This window comes from Pararge aegeria, chromosome 12 (genome assembly GCF_905163445.1).
Source record: "Pararge aegeria chromosome 12, ilParAegt1.1, whole genome shotgun sequence".
In the NCBI taxonomy this organism is placed as follows: Eukaryota; Metazoa; Arthropoda; class Insecta; order Lepidoptera; family Nymphalidae; genus Pararge; species Pararge aegeria.
Window position 1 is genome coordinate 9,005,199 of NC_053191.1, and position 14,026 is coordinate 9,019,224.

The 14,026-nt window shown below is 36.2% G+C and overlaps 1 protein-coding gene across 2 annotated transcripts; it reads right to left on the minus strand.

Moving 5' to 3' along the window:
* Positions 1-200: 200 nt before the first annotated feature.
* Positions 201-13,451, minus strand: LOC120628079 (zinc finger protein 852-like). 2 transcript variants are annotated; one of them, XM_039896289.1, is made up of 14 exons: positions 13,054-13,451; positions 11,364-11,516; positions 10,575-10,745; positions 10,108-10,359; positions 9,432-9,707; positions 7,861-8,050; positions 7,257-7,434; positions 6,202-6,395; positions 5,150-5,496; positions 3,921-4,145; positions 3,014-3,085; positions 2,691-2,753; positions 1,638-1,721; positions 201-756 (listed from the first exon to the last, which is right to left on the minus strand). In XM_039896289.1, the coding sequence occupies exons 1-14, from the start codon at positions 13,183-13,185 to the stop codon at positions 628-630; spliced, it is 2,466 nt and encodes an 821-aa protein (XP_039752223.1). In that variant the 5' UTR covers positions 13,186-13,451; the 3' UTR covers positions 201-627. The 2 variants fall into 2 exon arrangements, with proteins under 2 accessions (XP_039752223.1, XP_039752222.1); XM_039896288.1 differs by having other exon boundaries at positions 2,691-2,756.
* Positions 13,452-14,026: the final 575 nt, after the last annotated feature.

Consider the following 14,026-nt stretch of genomic DNA (forward strand, 5'->3'; position numbering starts at 1 on the left):
CACATCGCCATCTAGCCCCAAAGTAAGCGTAGCTTGTCATATGGGTACTAAGATGACTGGTGAATATTTTTTCTGAATAATATACATATAAACACCCAGACACTGAAAAACATTCATGCTCATCATACAAACATTTTCCAGTAGTGGGAATCGAACCCACGGCCTTGGACTTAGAAAGCAGGATCGCTGCAAACTGCGCCAATCAGCCGTCAATGGATGCGTAGGAGTTCTAACCGGTGGCAACATATTTGTCAGCACCATACAAATTTAGCAATTAATAACAATAATTCTAAATTTGAATTAAAGTAAGGCCACATATTAATAACTAAAAACAATATATGCAGATTTATATATTTTTTTAAATGTGTTTTCAGAAACGCATCTCTTGTATACTTGCAATAATAAGTAATTTATAAGTGATTCTATTTTTTTTTCCATTAAAATTTGATACCACCGTAAATGTCAGTTTATTCCAGTGAATTAATAGTCGTAGTTTAGCCACAACTTGGGGGTAGGCTTGTAACTAGAAACAACCGGAGGGTCCCGCCAGGAAAAAAACGCTTAGCAGGCCGCTCAGGTTGCCGATGACTTCCGGAACTGCTCTGAGACATACTCAGCAACTATGGTCTAGTGGTGTATGGTGTAGAGAGCGGGGTGTGTGGGCGCGGGCGGTTGCCCTGTTAGGATGATGCGGTGCACGCCATTCATGTCAGTTCCCACTTGCCCCAGACCTGACACCACGGCGCCTGGTTGCAGCTGGAAAACAATTAAATCCTTTAACAACTCTCGTATTGTAATATTCTATAGAAAACTTTAAAAAAAGACACTAGAAATAGCCCTTTAGCACTTTAAGTATTAAAAAACACTTATACTAACTGTTGTTACGAATGTTTGTTGAAATTTGAATGCTGAGTCTTGTACGCGGTGACAAGGTAACGCGTATACTACATGTCTTTCAAAACCGGTTACCAGAACAAAAAAGTTTATATTACTGTATCATCACAATACCGAAATTTAAAAATTTGTATGTATCACATTATATGATTCTTCTAATTAAACAGTGTTTTATACAAATATTTATTTATTTATTTAATGGAAAATCAACAGTTTACAATAACTCCAATAAAACTAAACAAAAATGAAAAAACATATTAAGGTAATATTGGTGACCCACTAGCAACCCACTTGGAGACTGCCACAACTTGCGAATAAAAAACTAGATTGTCAGTTAGAATATTATATTTTTCATTACGTTAAAATAGGTAACTTCCATTTATTTATTTAATATATCCACGGAGATTCCATGATTTTTTTTCGTTTTCATGAGACGCGATTTTTTTTTGGCATTTCATAAAAGTTGTAGACTTAAACCTAAGTTGTAAGCCTGTATGCAAATATACGTTATTAGTCATTTAACTTTCGTTCTATACTTCTATACGAAGTAGCACTCGTTTTAAAATTACCCTACTTAACAGTTGCATAAATAAAACAAAAAAAATATACATTCAGAGTCATTTAAAGAAAAAACCTAAAACTTTTACAATCTTCATGACTAAAAGGTTAGTCAGGCATTGTGGAGAGTTTATTGCTGTTTTGTATGCAAAAAGGCTGAAATGAACAAATGTGTCAAAAGGTACCTGCAGTATGTTCGGCAACATGGTCTGGCACGATGACGTGGCAACATGTAGTTGCTCCTGCTGGACTTGCTGTACTCCTACCGTCTGGTGAAGGGACACTTTTTTATATAAAACATTCCATTTTTATAGTTCGCTAATTTTCAGTTATCACGGTTCGAACCGACATAGGAGATGTTCTAAAGAACAGCCTGATGTAAAGAAACTTCGTTATATAAAACATTCAATTTATATAGTTCGCGAATTGTCAGTTATCACGGTTCGAACCGACATAGGAGAAGTTCTAAAGAACAGCCTGATGTAAAGAATCTTCTTTATTTAAAACATTCAATTTTTATAGTATGCGAATTGTCAGTTATCACGGTTCGAACCGACATAGGAGACGTTCTAAAGGACAGCCTGATGTAAAGAAACTTCTTGTTATAAAACATTCAATTTATTTAGTTCGCGAATTGCCAGTTATCACGGTTCAAACCGACATAGGACACATTCTAAAGGGCAGCCTAATGTAAAGAAACTTTGTTATTTTAATATTATTTAATTTTAGCTAGCGACAAAATCATGCTGCTAAGCGATTAACGTAACGTTAATATGTCGAATAGAAATCGATTACGGGTATCAGTTCAAAAATAACTACCATACCCACTAACAAGTTAGCCCGTTACCATCCTAGACCGAATCATTACTTACCAGTTGAGATTGCAGTCAAGGGCTAACTTGTAGTTGAATAAAAAAAGAGGTCAAAAAAACCGGGCGCTACATTGTCTAGATTAGACATGTCAGGATAGAAGAAAAATAATAAAAGCACGCAAAAGTCTTAATGTACCTATGCAAAATCTCTTTTTATTTTGTATATTTTAGTAGTTTTTTCGCAATTGTTTTTATTATATTCTTAAAGCTCACTAGGTTCTCTAAAAATTAATGAAAAGATTGGTAACGTTAAAAGAAAAGTGAGAAAAAATTGAGTGTAGCGCCAAAGTTAGAGAGCAACGTCATTGGTCAGCATTGCAATTAACGGTAAGCTCATTGGTCGAGAAGGAGGGATAGGTCACTCACATGTATTTGTATTGGCTGGTGCTGCGGGTGTATCTGTATCGTCTGCACCTGAAGTTGCGGCTGCTGCTGATCAAAAAACACGATGTCAGACATAATGGCATTTTATTACTGTAGATCGCGTCGATGTTTGAAGATAAAAATATTACTGTGTGTATAAATTTAAAACGCATATAATTTATTATGGCTATAAGACTAATAAAAAGTCATATATTATATTATATAACGGCATCAGTCGAACGGGAACTATGGCATACTTGGCAAAGCACTGAAGTCACGATTGCCGGAGTGATATGATGGTTCAAATCCATAGTGAGATAACTTACGGTATTTATGTGCTGATGCGTCTGTTGTAACTGCAACGACTGTATTGAAGAAACTGTCGGGTATTGCTGTCCCTAAAATATAAATTTAATATTAGATTCTTAAAGTAATTTTAAAACTTGTCATGTAAACAGTCTTTTCATTGACTTTAGCGACAAGTATGATTTAAAAATAAAAGAAAAATATTTATTTTTCATATATTTAATATCCCTAAAATATTTAATATCCCTTATGAATGTGTGCATCAAATACCAATAATATTTTCTGTAAGACTATTACATTAAAATGAAATTGAAAGATTGTTTACATAATAGGAAAAAATGGAGTGTAGGTTACTCATGGATCGTTATTATAACATAGGTATACAAAATTTTTCGTGATCGCAGAAGAATGGCGGATCAGAATTTTTGAAAACTTTACAGTAGATACCTACGCAGTAGAGTCATTTAAAATAAGTGCCTAAATTGTTTTCATAATACTGAAAATTCAGTTATGTTATCTGTGTTTAAGTATTATAAGTTTTACAATAAGGTATTGGATTTGGCGAGAAGAACTATTAAATTAAAATGCAATAAAACAGCAAAACGTTACGTTTTAGACGAGTGAAAAATCCACGGCCGACTAATGGTTTTGTTGCATCTTTGCATCGACACATGTAATGCATAAAAGCTATTTATGCAACTGCTACACTGTTAAGTCATGATAAATTGAACACGAGTGTCGTGTTCAATTTATCATGACTTAACAAAAGGGATGAGATTCTCAGTTAAGTCTAAGTGAAGTTAGATTTTTGATGCGTGGCTTGCTGAAATTTCGAACAGACCTCCTTATTCGCGAGAGAGAGAGTTTAGAGCAGGGACTCACCGAGCAACTTCAAAGTAAACTTTATGTATCATAATATGTTGTTACCTGCACTCCTGAAACAGTTATTCCGTGTTGCGCGTGTATTGGCATCGTGAGCTGTTGCACGCTGCCGACCTGCAGCATTTGCTGCTGTAACTGTTGCACCTGCGGTTGCACCTGCATCTGATGATGCTGCTGCTGCTGTTGCTGCTGTTGTTGTTGTTGCTGCTGTTGCTGCTGCTGCTGCTGTTGTTGTTGCTGTTGCTGTTGCTGTTGGAGCTCTTGTTGTTGCTGGAAATGCGTTTACAACGAACTTTGACTACAAGGTGACCTTTTGTTTCGTTGTTTAGGTAACAGTGGCCCGGTTAGTCTGTCTAATGTCTGCTATTCATAGGTAAAAAGAAAAAAAATGTCGATGGAAAAAAACAAGTTTCCTCTTACGAGAATTTAAACAGGTAAGTTTATTTAGTTAACATTTTGTCATTACTGAGTATTGTTTTAGTTTAAAATTATTTAGATTACCAAAGTGTAGGTAAAAACCGTGGCGTGCACTTCATACATGCACAAAAGCACTGCCTACCCAAAATTTTTTATATAACTCATAAATGCGAAGGATTTTTCAATTTTATGGCATCTACCTTCTTTATGCATACCCTGGTCAAAAACCCTGTGCACGCCACTGAGGTAAACTAGCGCTTTTTAACTTATAATCTTCTTTATATATATAAATCTCCTGTCACGATGTTTGTACGCGATGGACTCCTAAACTACTTAACCGATTTTAAATTAAATTGGCACACCATGAGCAGTCTGGTCCAACTTAAGAGATAGGATAGCTTAGATCTTTAATTATAGACGCAATTTTATTTTATTGCAAATTATTTGTCTATAATTAATTGACAGTCACATGTTATATACCATACTCATATGTTATATATCATACTCATTTAAGGCTTAGTGATACTGAATACTTTAAAAACAAAATCAAACGCAGACGAAGTCGCGGGCAACAGCTAGTGAACTATAAGTCACCTTGAATGCATCAAAACTTGCGAAGATATATTGCACAAAAAAATAATATCGTAATTAAGATCTTAAGATATTAAGATCGTAAGATCGTATTATTTTAAGCACAATAGAATTTTTTGTATGTCTGAACCTAATCGATTAAAAATCTTTGACTAGGTAGCCTATTCGTTGAAGAATGTTTAGACTTAGCATTACGCTGGGATTCGTATTATTCGCGGCTGAAAGTGCAGGATACAGTTAGTTACTAACCAAAAAATAAAACTCACCTTAAATGCATACAGCTTCTCCGATCCATCCGGACTGAACACACACATTTGCACGTGACTCAACATGTGTTTCTTTAGACTGTGCAAGTACGTGTAGCTCTTCACACACAGCCCACACTTGAACTTCTTCTGCTGTCCATTTAGCGCAACTATATTGTTGTCCTTTTCTTCTTCCGCTACCTGGTGCTCGTCTATCTTTTCATGTTTCGATTGCATCTTCTCCGGTGACATTGTAGTTTCGCCCTCGAAGTTTGTGTCCGTGTTACCGTTGGTTGAATCGTCGTTTTCTTTCTTATCTGACGCGTGTGTTTTTAGATGTTTTTTGTATGCGCTGCTTTCTATAAAACCTGTTAATGAAGTCGATGTTTACTTGTCAACCGACTTTGTATAGCCAAAAGAGATAATAAAATCCCGCGATTGTTATGCATGCGATTATCTACCAACTACCTATTGGTTTATCCTTTAGTATTTTTACCTAAGACGTAAAAACTGCGAATAATTCTAAGGATTTTTACAATATTCGAGCGAATTTAATTACTAAGTAGGTAAGTAAGTAAACAGGGGATAAAAGTTTGTTTGAATGTCCGTCATTTTTTAAGTTAGGTATATCGATGAAAGCATGTCTCAGGATTTATTAAAACAAATTAGTTTTAATAAATCGCGTTTCAGGCCATAGGGTTAAGAAAAATAAAAATTATAAATTCTCAATTTGCCGCTGGCGACAGTGGCGTATATATTGGTTATGTACAAAGCGGGCAGATGATATAAAACGGAGAAAATCGTCAGTACGTATTATGAAAACATAAGGGTAAGCTTTATTATAACGTACAATACCTACACAGAAGTTTTTTATAACTGGTGCTAAAGGTTTTTTTCCATTTTTTCTGCCCTCTCAGCTCATACTCTGTGGATACTCTGTATGCACCACAGAGTATGCGCTCATTCACGTATAAGACCACAGCGCTCACCACTGCGCCGTGGACTTTGACAAAAAGAAGACGTAAGAGCATGTTGGAGATGATAAGGTTGATGTTACGTTCTCCATCACTCACCTTTCCCGCACACCTCGCACATGTATTTCTTCTCTCCTGTGTGAGAGCGCCTGTGCACCGCAAGGTAAGACGCGGAGCTAAACCGCTGCGGGCACAGCTCGCAACCGAACAGCTTTTCCCCTGTGTGCTTGCTGGAGTGCACACGAAGCTCAGCTCGAGACGTGCACCCTTTGAAGCAAACTGGGCACACGAATCTGCGAGAAAAATGTGCGGTTGCACTAACACTTCGCCGTAGCAGTATTTTAGTAGGAGTTGAGCATGAGTGGCAGATCTGGTCCGGGGAAAAAGGACGTATTTACCTGTCTCTAACCTATTGGGGTTATCATGCTTCACTTATCATGAAAATATCGTTATATTAAATAGTTTCGATGTTCACTACTGTGTTATAGTTCTTATTCGTCTTCTTCGTTATAGATTAAAAAGTTTCATACACTTTAATAATCGAGACATGAATCGCGAGTAAATACCCTACGAAACTTTTATACAGTGGAAAAACAGCAAATATTATTTTCTGAGAACGTATTTAAAAGTTAAGACCGTTTTTTCCTAGCAAGTGTAATAAAAATCTTCGTGAAACGTGTCTCGGCTTCCATATCGCGCTCGCTTACAGCTCGAGACTGTAAAATGTAAAGTACGACACTTATTGCATAATGTACTATTATATAACCATAACGTCAATAGTAACATAAACGCTTACGCTTCGTTACAAAGCTGTTTATTTATATAATATAATATTTATGAAGACAACTAACTAATAAACATTATTAGTCATTCGAATTTTTTATCACAGAATTAAGAATATACAGAAATGAATGAGGGTATTCAGCCATTATAGAATGCAGTGCATTGTGTCCAAAAACAACGAAAAAGCCCCGCACACACCGGTGGAATGTTGCTGCCGCTGTCGCAAGCCTGTTGCGAGATACGTAATCATCCTGCCGGCCGGTGTGTGTGAGCATGTAAACAAAAACAAAGTAACCCTGTCTAGCTGTAATAGCGGTCAATAGCTTCTTCGAACCATGACTATACTCTGTGTGTGTGTGTGAGATACTCACTTCTTGTGGCCGGTGTGTGTGAGCATATGGTTGTTCCTAGCAGAGGAGGTCGTGAAGCGTGCAGGACACGCCTTACACGCGTAAGGCTTTTCGCCCGTATGCGTGCGCCGGTGGTAGATAAGCGCTGACTGCTGTGCGAACTTGCGCTCGCAGAACTGGCACTCGAAAGGCCGCTCGCCTGCCAATGGAAGATTTACTTTGATATTGTCATGTTCTCCTAGTACCTCATATTGAAATTTTTAAATAAATTTTAGTACTATTCAGATGTAATTATTCAGGTTATTGACTAGTTTATTCGGAACACGAGGACCATAGTTCGATTTCCTGGTCGGACCACAAATATTGAAAAATGGTACGTTAACACTTTAGATTGGCTCGATACTTTAGCTTCAAACAAGTATTAACGTATTTAAGAACTGATGTTTCAGAGATTGAATTCAATGTGTTCAGTGTCCATGAATTTTCAACACATTGGGAGCCTATTTTCGATTCTGCAAAAGCAATAAATGTCACTCGTCCATCTTAGTTTAAGAATATTATTAGTAATTTTTATTTTAAGTGGAATATGATGGAAGAAAATAAATTGTATAGTTACTTTAAATACCTGTATGAACTCTCATGTGAGCATTCAACTTGGAAACTTCATAGAATGCTTTATGGCACATGTTGCAGACGTGGTTCTTGATTCCCCGGTGTTTCTTCATATGTTGGCAAAGCGTTGAATGTCGGCGGAAAGTTTTGTTACATTCAGAACATTTTAGTGGTTTTTCTCCAGTGTGCAAACGGAAATGAACCTACAAAATTCAGTGAAATTTACTATAATAAATATAGAAATCTAGGTCTATGCCCTTAAATTTATTATTTATGATAACATTCAAAAAATATCCAATAAAATCTTCCTAGGATTATCCTCAAAAGTTAACTATTTATCTATGGTATGGAAAAAGTTTTATACTACATGCTAGTTAAATAAAACCTATATCTAGCACCATAGTGTTAACTGAACACTTGGTTACGTCAATTAAATCACTTATCATTAATAAACATCAATCAACCTTTATAGAAACGGTAAAAATGGGTTTTGATTATTATGGTATATTGGGTGTTAAACGTTCTTGTGCCCAAATAGAAATAAAAAAAGCGTACCGCCGACTCGCGCTCAAATATAACCCAGAAAGATACAACGATGATGAGAACATGAGACGAATTTTTGCACTCATCGCTGAAGCCTACGAAGTTCTAGTCGATCACAAGAACCGAGCAGTTTACGACCAGTATGGCGAAGAAGGACTCAAAAGAGGCGTTCCAGGTCCGAAAGAATACATTCAACCTTATACATATCATGGAGATCCGTTGAGAACGTACCACGAGTTCTTCGGAAGCATGAATCCATACGCCGATTTACTAGATTACTTTGAGAACCCACCTCCAATGTTTGAATCTCCTCTAGGAAAAGGCTACAAGAAAAAGGATCAAACAATTATTCGACCTCTTGCCTTAACACTCGAAGAAGTTTACACTGGATGCTTGAAGAAGATGAAAATCCAGCGTTTAGTTTTTACCGATGAAACATGTTCAGAGCTAAAACTACGGGAGAAAGTTCTGTCCATTCCTATCAAACCTGGATTATATCAGAACACAGAAATCAAGTTCAAAGAGGAAGGCGACCAAGGTCCCACGAGAATACCGGCAGATGTTATATTTATAACTGAGGATAGACCACACGAAGACTTTGTAAGGTCCGGATTGAGCGATCTAGTGATGATTCGATCGGTTACTCTGCAAGAAGCCCTATGTGGTATCACAATCAAAGTTACAACGATAGATGGTAGAATTTTGCGAATTAAAATTACTGATATAATAACGCCAACGTACGAAAAAGTACTAGATGATGAAGGCCTGCCGATACCAGCATGTCCGAAACGGGCAAAAGGAAACCTAATAATCAGATTCACTGTAACCTTCCCAATATATCTATCGAAACGCAGTAAGAAAGCTTTCGAATCAGCCTTCAAGGTTAAAGATGAAGAAGACGAAAAGTTTGAGAAATTACCATGTGGAACTTTATCGACTCATACCATTTTTAATTAAATAGTAGCTTTATTAATTTCATTGTTTAGAAGAATATTAAATGTTATTAAATGTAGACACTTGTTTTTGGTTGTCTTAACTCACCTTCAAATCAGTAGGATTGTAGAAGCTTTTGGAGCATATAGCGCACATGTAAGGCCTTTCGCCTCTATGCCGTGCCATATGCGAGCGCAACGCGTATCCACTGAAGAATCTCTTTTCGCACACTGTACATTGGTGGGTTTTTTGTTCAAAATGTGTTTGCCTATGTCGGTAGAGTAGCGTTTTGCTTGGAAACGTGCGTTGGCATACTGAGCACGTAGGCTGTTTTGGAGGGCGCTGTTCGTGCGTTCGCATGTGCATCTTTAGCATTCCTGGTCCCTAAAAAACAACGCGAAATCAACTTTCGGAAATCATATAATTAAATCTCAATGTTCTTCTAGTCGCAAAGTTACGTAACTTAGAAAAATTTGAAGTTTGTAACCTACAATGTGTGATCGAACAGAACCATTTATGCAGTTAGCCTTTAAATAAAAGTTTACTTCACAACATTTACCTTACACTATACAATTATTATTTTATTTTGGTCCACCAATCCGCACTGGACCAGCGTGGTGGACTATGGCCTTAAGTCTAGTGTAGTGGGCCAGTAATGGGTTGATATGATAATGATAATGGTGATGATAACATTATTTTTGAAGAAGTCAAAATTGTTAAATACCTACGTAAATTACATAAATTAGATCAAAACGAATATAAAATTCACTTCAAAAGAGTTTACCTTGAAAGTTCTTTCGCAAATTGGACATTTTGGTGGTTTCTTGCAGTTAGCCTTTATCCAGTTTGTATGGGACCGCATATGCAGTTTTAGCCATCTGGCATGTTTGAACTCCTTGTGGCAAAGGTTGCACACATGGCGTCCAGGTGCCACGGAAGATGTGGCTTGAAAGACCACCATTTGAAGTAAGTTTTCATCATCTGAGTTAGTGCCTGCTTCTTCGGTCTTCCTTGCAGTTTCTGCATTAGGACTCAGCTAAAAATGAATTTGTCAAAATAGTTGATTTAGACATTTTGTCCATTATGGCCTCGCATAAGAACAGGCTGAACAAATCAGTTATCATTTGTGTAGGTAAGATGTATTATTCTTTAATGGTGCGGTAGCCCGCGCATTTAAACATTAGATTTATAAAAGGCTTTTATTACATTTTGAAAATTTCGATTTTAAACTAACATATAACTCAAATTTACCTTATCAACGTCGAATTCTTCCTTCTGCAGTATTTCCTGTGTCACAGGCTGCTCCGAGGATGTGTTGTCCGCAAAGAATCCATCTAGTAATTGACTTGTACTATTACTGCTCAAACTGGGCACCTCTATAAATTGTATGTTCCTGTAGACTGAATGCAGGTTTTTCTCTTTCTGGAAATAAGGAAAAAATATAGTTAACGTACATAGTGTTATAAGCTATTAGCCTCAAGAATAAAAACAGTTATACCTACCTAGTAATTTTATCACTGGTGAAATGTTGTGGTATTATTTTTTTAAATCGAGTTTTCCACTAAAGTTAAAGTAGGCTAAGCAAATTATTGATTCATCATCATCAACCCATTACTGGGCCACTACAGGGTTTACTATCACTATAAGAATAATAAGGCCTTAGTCCAACATGCTGGCCAAGTGCAGATTGGTGGACTTAGAAAAAAAGTGTGTAACAGCATATAAGTAATACAGCATTTCACACTTTTTTCTCTTAAAGTGATCAATATTTTGCTTAAAATACTTTACCTTTTGCCCCCATCCCCCCTTGAAACTAACCTTGAAATTTTAATGTAGAAAGCTTTTTTACACTTTATGCTTTACAAATGCATTCTGCATGAATATTCAGTTGAAGTCTAGGCACAGTGTGGTTAGCACAGCGTTATGATGCAAGGAACCATGGTGATAAATGTGATTATGTTTATATGGTTGGTGAAAATTAACCTTCAAGGCTTTGTATTTCAAGGGTTCATCTGGTATTAGTACTCCAAGAGCACAAACCTCTATGTTCAAAGCTTCCTCAGCCATTGCCTTCGCTTGCTCGCGAAGTGTAATATCATTCCTCTCCACCAAAGACTTAAAAGCATGGCAGCGGGAGATCTGATGTACGCATTGCAAGCACAACTGCGGTGGCAAACCATCCCCCACGGCTACCTGAAAGAGAAACAATACAATGATATCATATTTTAAGTTCAATGAGCTTTAATTTACACTCTACACATGTTTCATGTTTCTGACATACCTAATATTGCTTGCATCCTTTAGATGCGGTGACAGCCTACTGATTAGGGAGTTCTCGGACTGTCAGCCTTTTAATGAGTTAGGTATGTGCATTTCTGATTAATGCAATCAAATATTACTTGGTATAGCTGCAAAGGAAATAATTGTGCGGAAACCTGCACGCCAAAAGAGTTCATATTGTTCTCTACCAGCATGGTAGACTAAAGCCAGTGCGGATTGGTAGACTTCACATGCTGTTGAGAATGTTATGGAGAACTCTCAGGCATGCAGATCTCCATATGATGTTTTCCTTCACAGTTTAAAGCAATTGATATTTAAAATGCTTAAAATCCGTTCTTTACTGCAGCAAAATAGCCATCTACAGGATGCCATCTAATTCAAAATTTCACCAAGATAATTTAAAGCACCCAAACTCAACAACTTCAATAATACCCAAACTAGTGTAAATGCTAGCTATATTTTTTAAAACTAAGGGTAGGCTTTTCTGGGATAAATATTATTCTGTCCATCTCCAGCATGGCTAGCATCGGCAAGAGACAATTATCAGGGGAAGGATAAAAATGTTTCTTCTCCTACAGCTTTATCAATGCTCAGAGCATTGTAAATGTGTGAAACAAGTGGAAATAATATCAATATAACTGTGTGAAATAATAATAGGGGTAAACTTCTATTCCATGTTCCCATGCTTTAGCAGGTGGACAAGTAAATTCAGGGAATATAATCAGGGGATATAATTTTTGTCTCCTGCTTATGCTAGCCCTGCAGGATGCAAGCCCCATGCCGTTTCACCCAGATCACTTCAACGATTGGGCTGAACATAGGTAAAAAAACAAACACACTTTCGCATTTATTATATTAGTATGGATGATTTCGAAATTTACGACCCTTATGTTTTATTATACAAAAACTCAAGGACTTTAGTAGCTCCTTCATTTGAGTTCAAAAGGCATTGATTTCCAAATCTTGACGTGTTTGTCTATCTATAATTGTATTCTTCCGAATAATTACTTCTTTTCAAGAATTTTACAATCAAAGGTTGATGAGGTCAAGGATAAAATTGAGGTTGCGAATTCCAAATCATGATGCCTTTACGTTTTACGTGAAACATCAATAACAAGCAATTTGAAAGTCCGTAAGTAGGAAGCACCTTCCCGTAATAGTCAAAAGTTTTTTTAGTGTTCCAATTTCAAACATTCTAAAGTATTTACACCGTCTCGTTTACTCATAAGATAGACAACTATTTTACAGAAAGGGATAGCAAGATATTTCACAATGAAATTCCTAGAATACACAGCCCCTAAATTCTTTAAAATGACTATCCCATGACTCCTAAGCAAAGATGACTCGATGCGTCGACGACTGTCATCACTTCTACCATATACACAAACTAATGAGTGGGAAAGAGACAATATCACTATCCAAAAATAATTTTATCAACTTGTCATCTCACCTGCACTTTTGATATCCCCATTAACATCGTCGCAGTAAGCTGCTCAAATAATGGTCGCATGTCCTTTTTTATTTGCAAACAAGCTCGACATATTTTTTCGAAATTATATTTCTGTGTTTTAATGGCAGCCATTGTGAAGGGCAGCTATCGAGCTGTTTTTGTCCTTGTTATACATCAATCATTAAATTTGTACTTTTACTTATTTAAGGTAAACATTGAAAACACATTAACCACATGGAAAAGGCAGGGCTTATAATAATCATATTGTTTTTGCACAATTAAGAAACAATTTAACTTTTTCTTCCGTACAACCACGAAAACTCAAAACACACGTACGCAAGAAAGACAGACATAGCTTTAGTAACGAAGTCGTCTTCGTCATTTCATAGTGGCGACACGACGGGCGTATTTGGAAAGGGAAAATATAAGAGCGCAACGCAAGAGCGAGATAGATATAATTATTACACAACAATTTTGAATAACTATCTGATACAATATTGTCTATCTTCAATTATTAGTTAAACAATAATGCCATGTTGCAATATCCGTAGAATTGAAAATTAACTGAATGAAGTATTTACTTTAATTTAATGTTCGTAAAGTTTAAATTATAGGGAAATCCCACCACAATGTTGTTGCTTGCGGAAAAGGAACAATATTATGTTTATCTCTTTTCCACGAGAAAATAAAATATCTAAGGAAAAGGTATTTGTACATCAAATCTATTTTCATCTACCAATAGTATAAAATAAAAAACTATTATTTTTAATACAAATAGCAAAGTTAGAATATTTTTGTTCCAAAAGATGAAATAATCAATAATCCACTTTTTCTACCATCTCTTTTCTTCTGCACTTTGAAGAATGATAATGAAAGAGATAGTCGATTGTTTGACATTTAAACCCAACCTGCCTATGATGTTTCTTTTTATTTGTAGAAAAATAATATTCTCTTTAATTATTTTCACTTAGCT

Excerpts from the sequence above, each read along its gene's own strand:
- LOC120628079 (XM_039896288.1), bottom strand. The coding sequence starts at position 13,185 with ATGGCTGCCATTAAAACACAGAAATATAATTTCGAAAAAATATGTCGA. Across the intron at positions 9,708-10,107 it reads TTTGCGAAAGAACTTTCAAG|GGACCAGGAATGCTAAAGAT; the intron begins GTAAACTCTTTT and ends GTTGTTTTTTAG. Across the intron at positions 6,396-7,256 it reads ACACACACCGGCCACAAGAA|ATTCGTGTGCCCAGTTTGCT; the intron begins GTGAGTATCTCA and ends TTTTTCTCGCAG.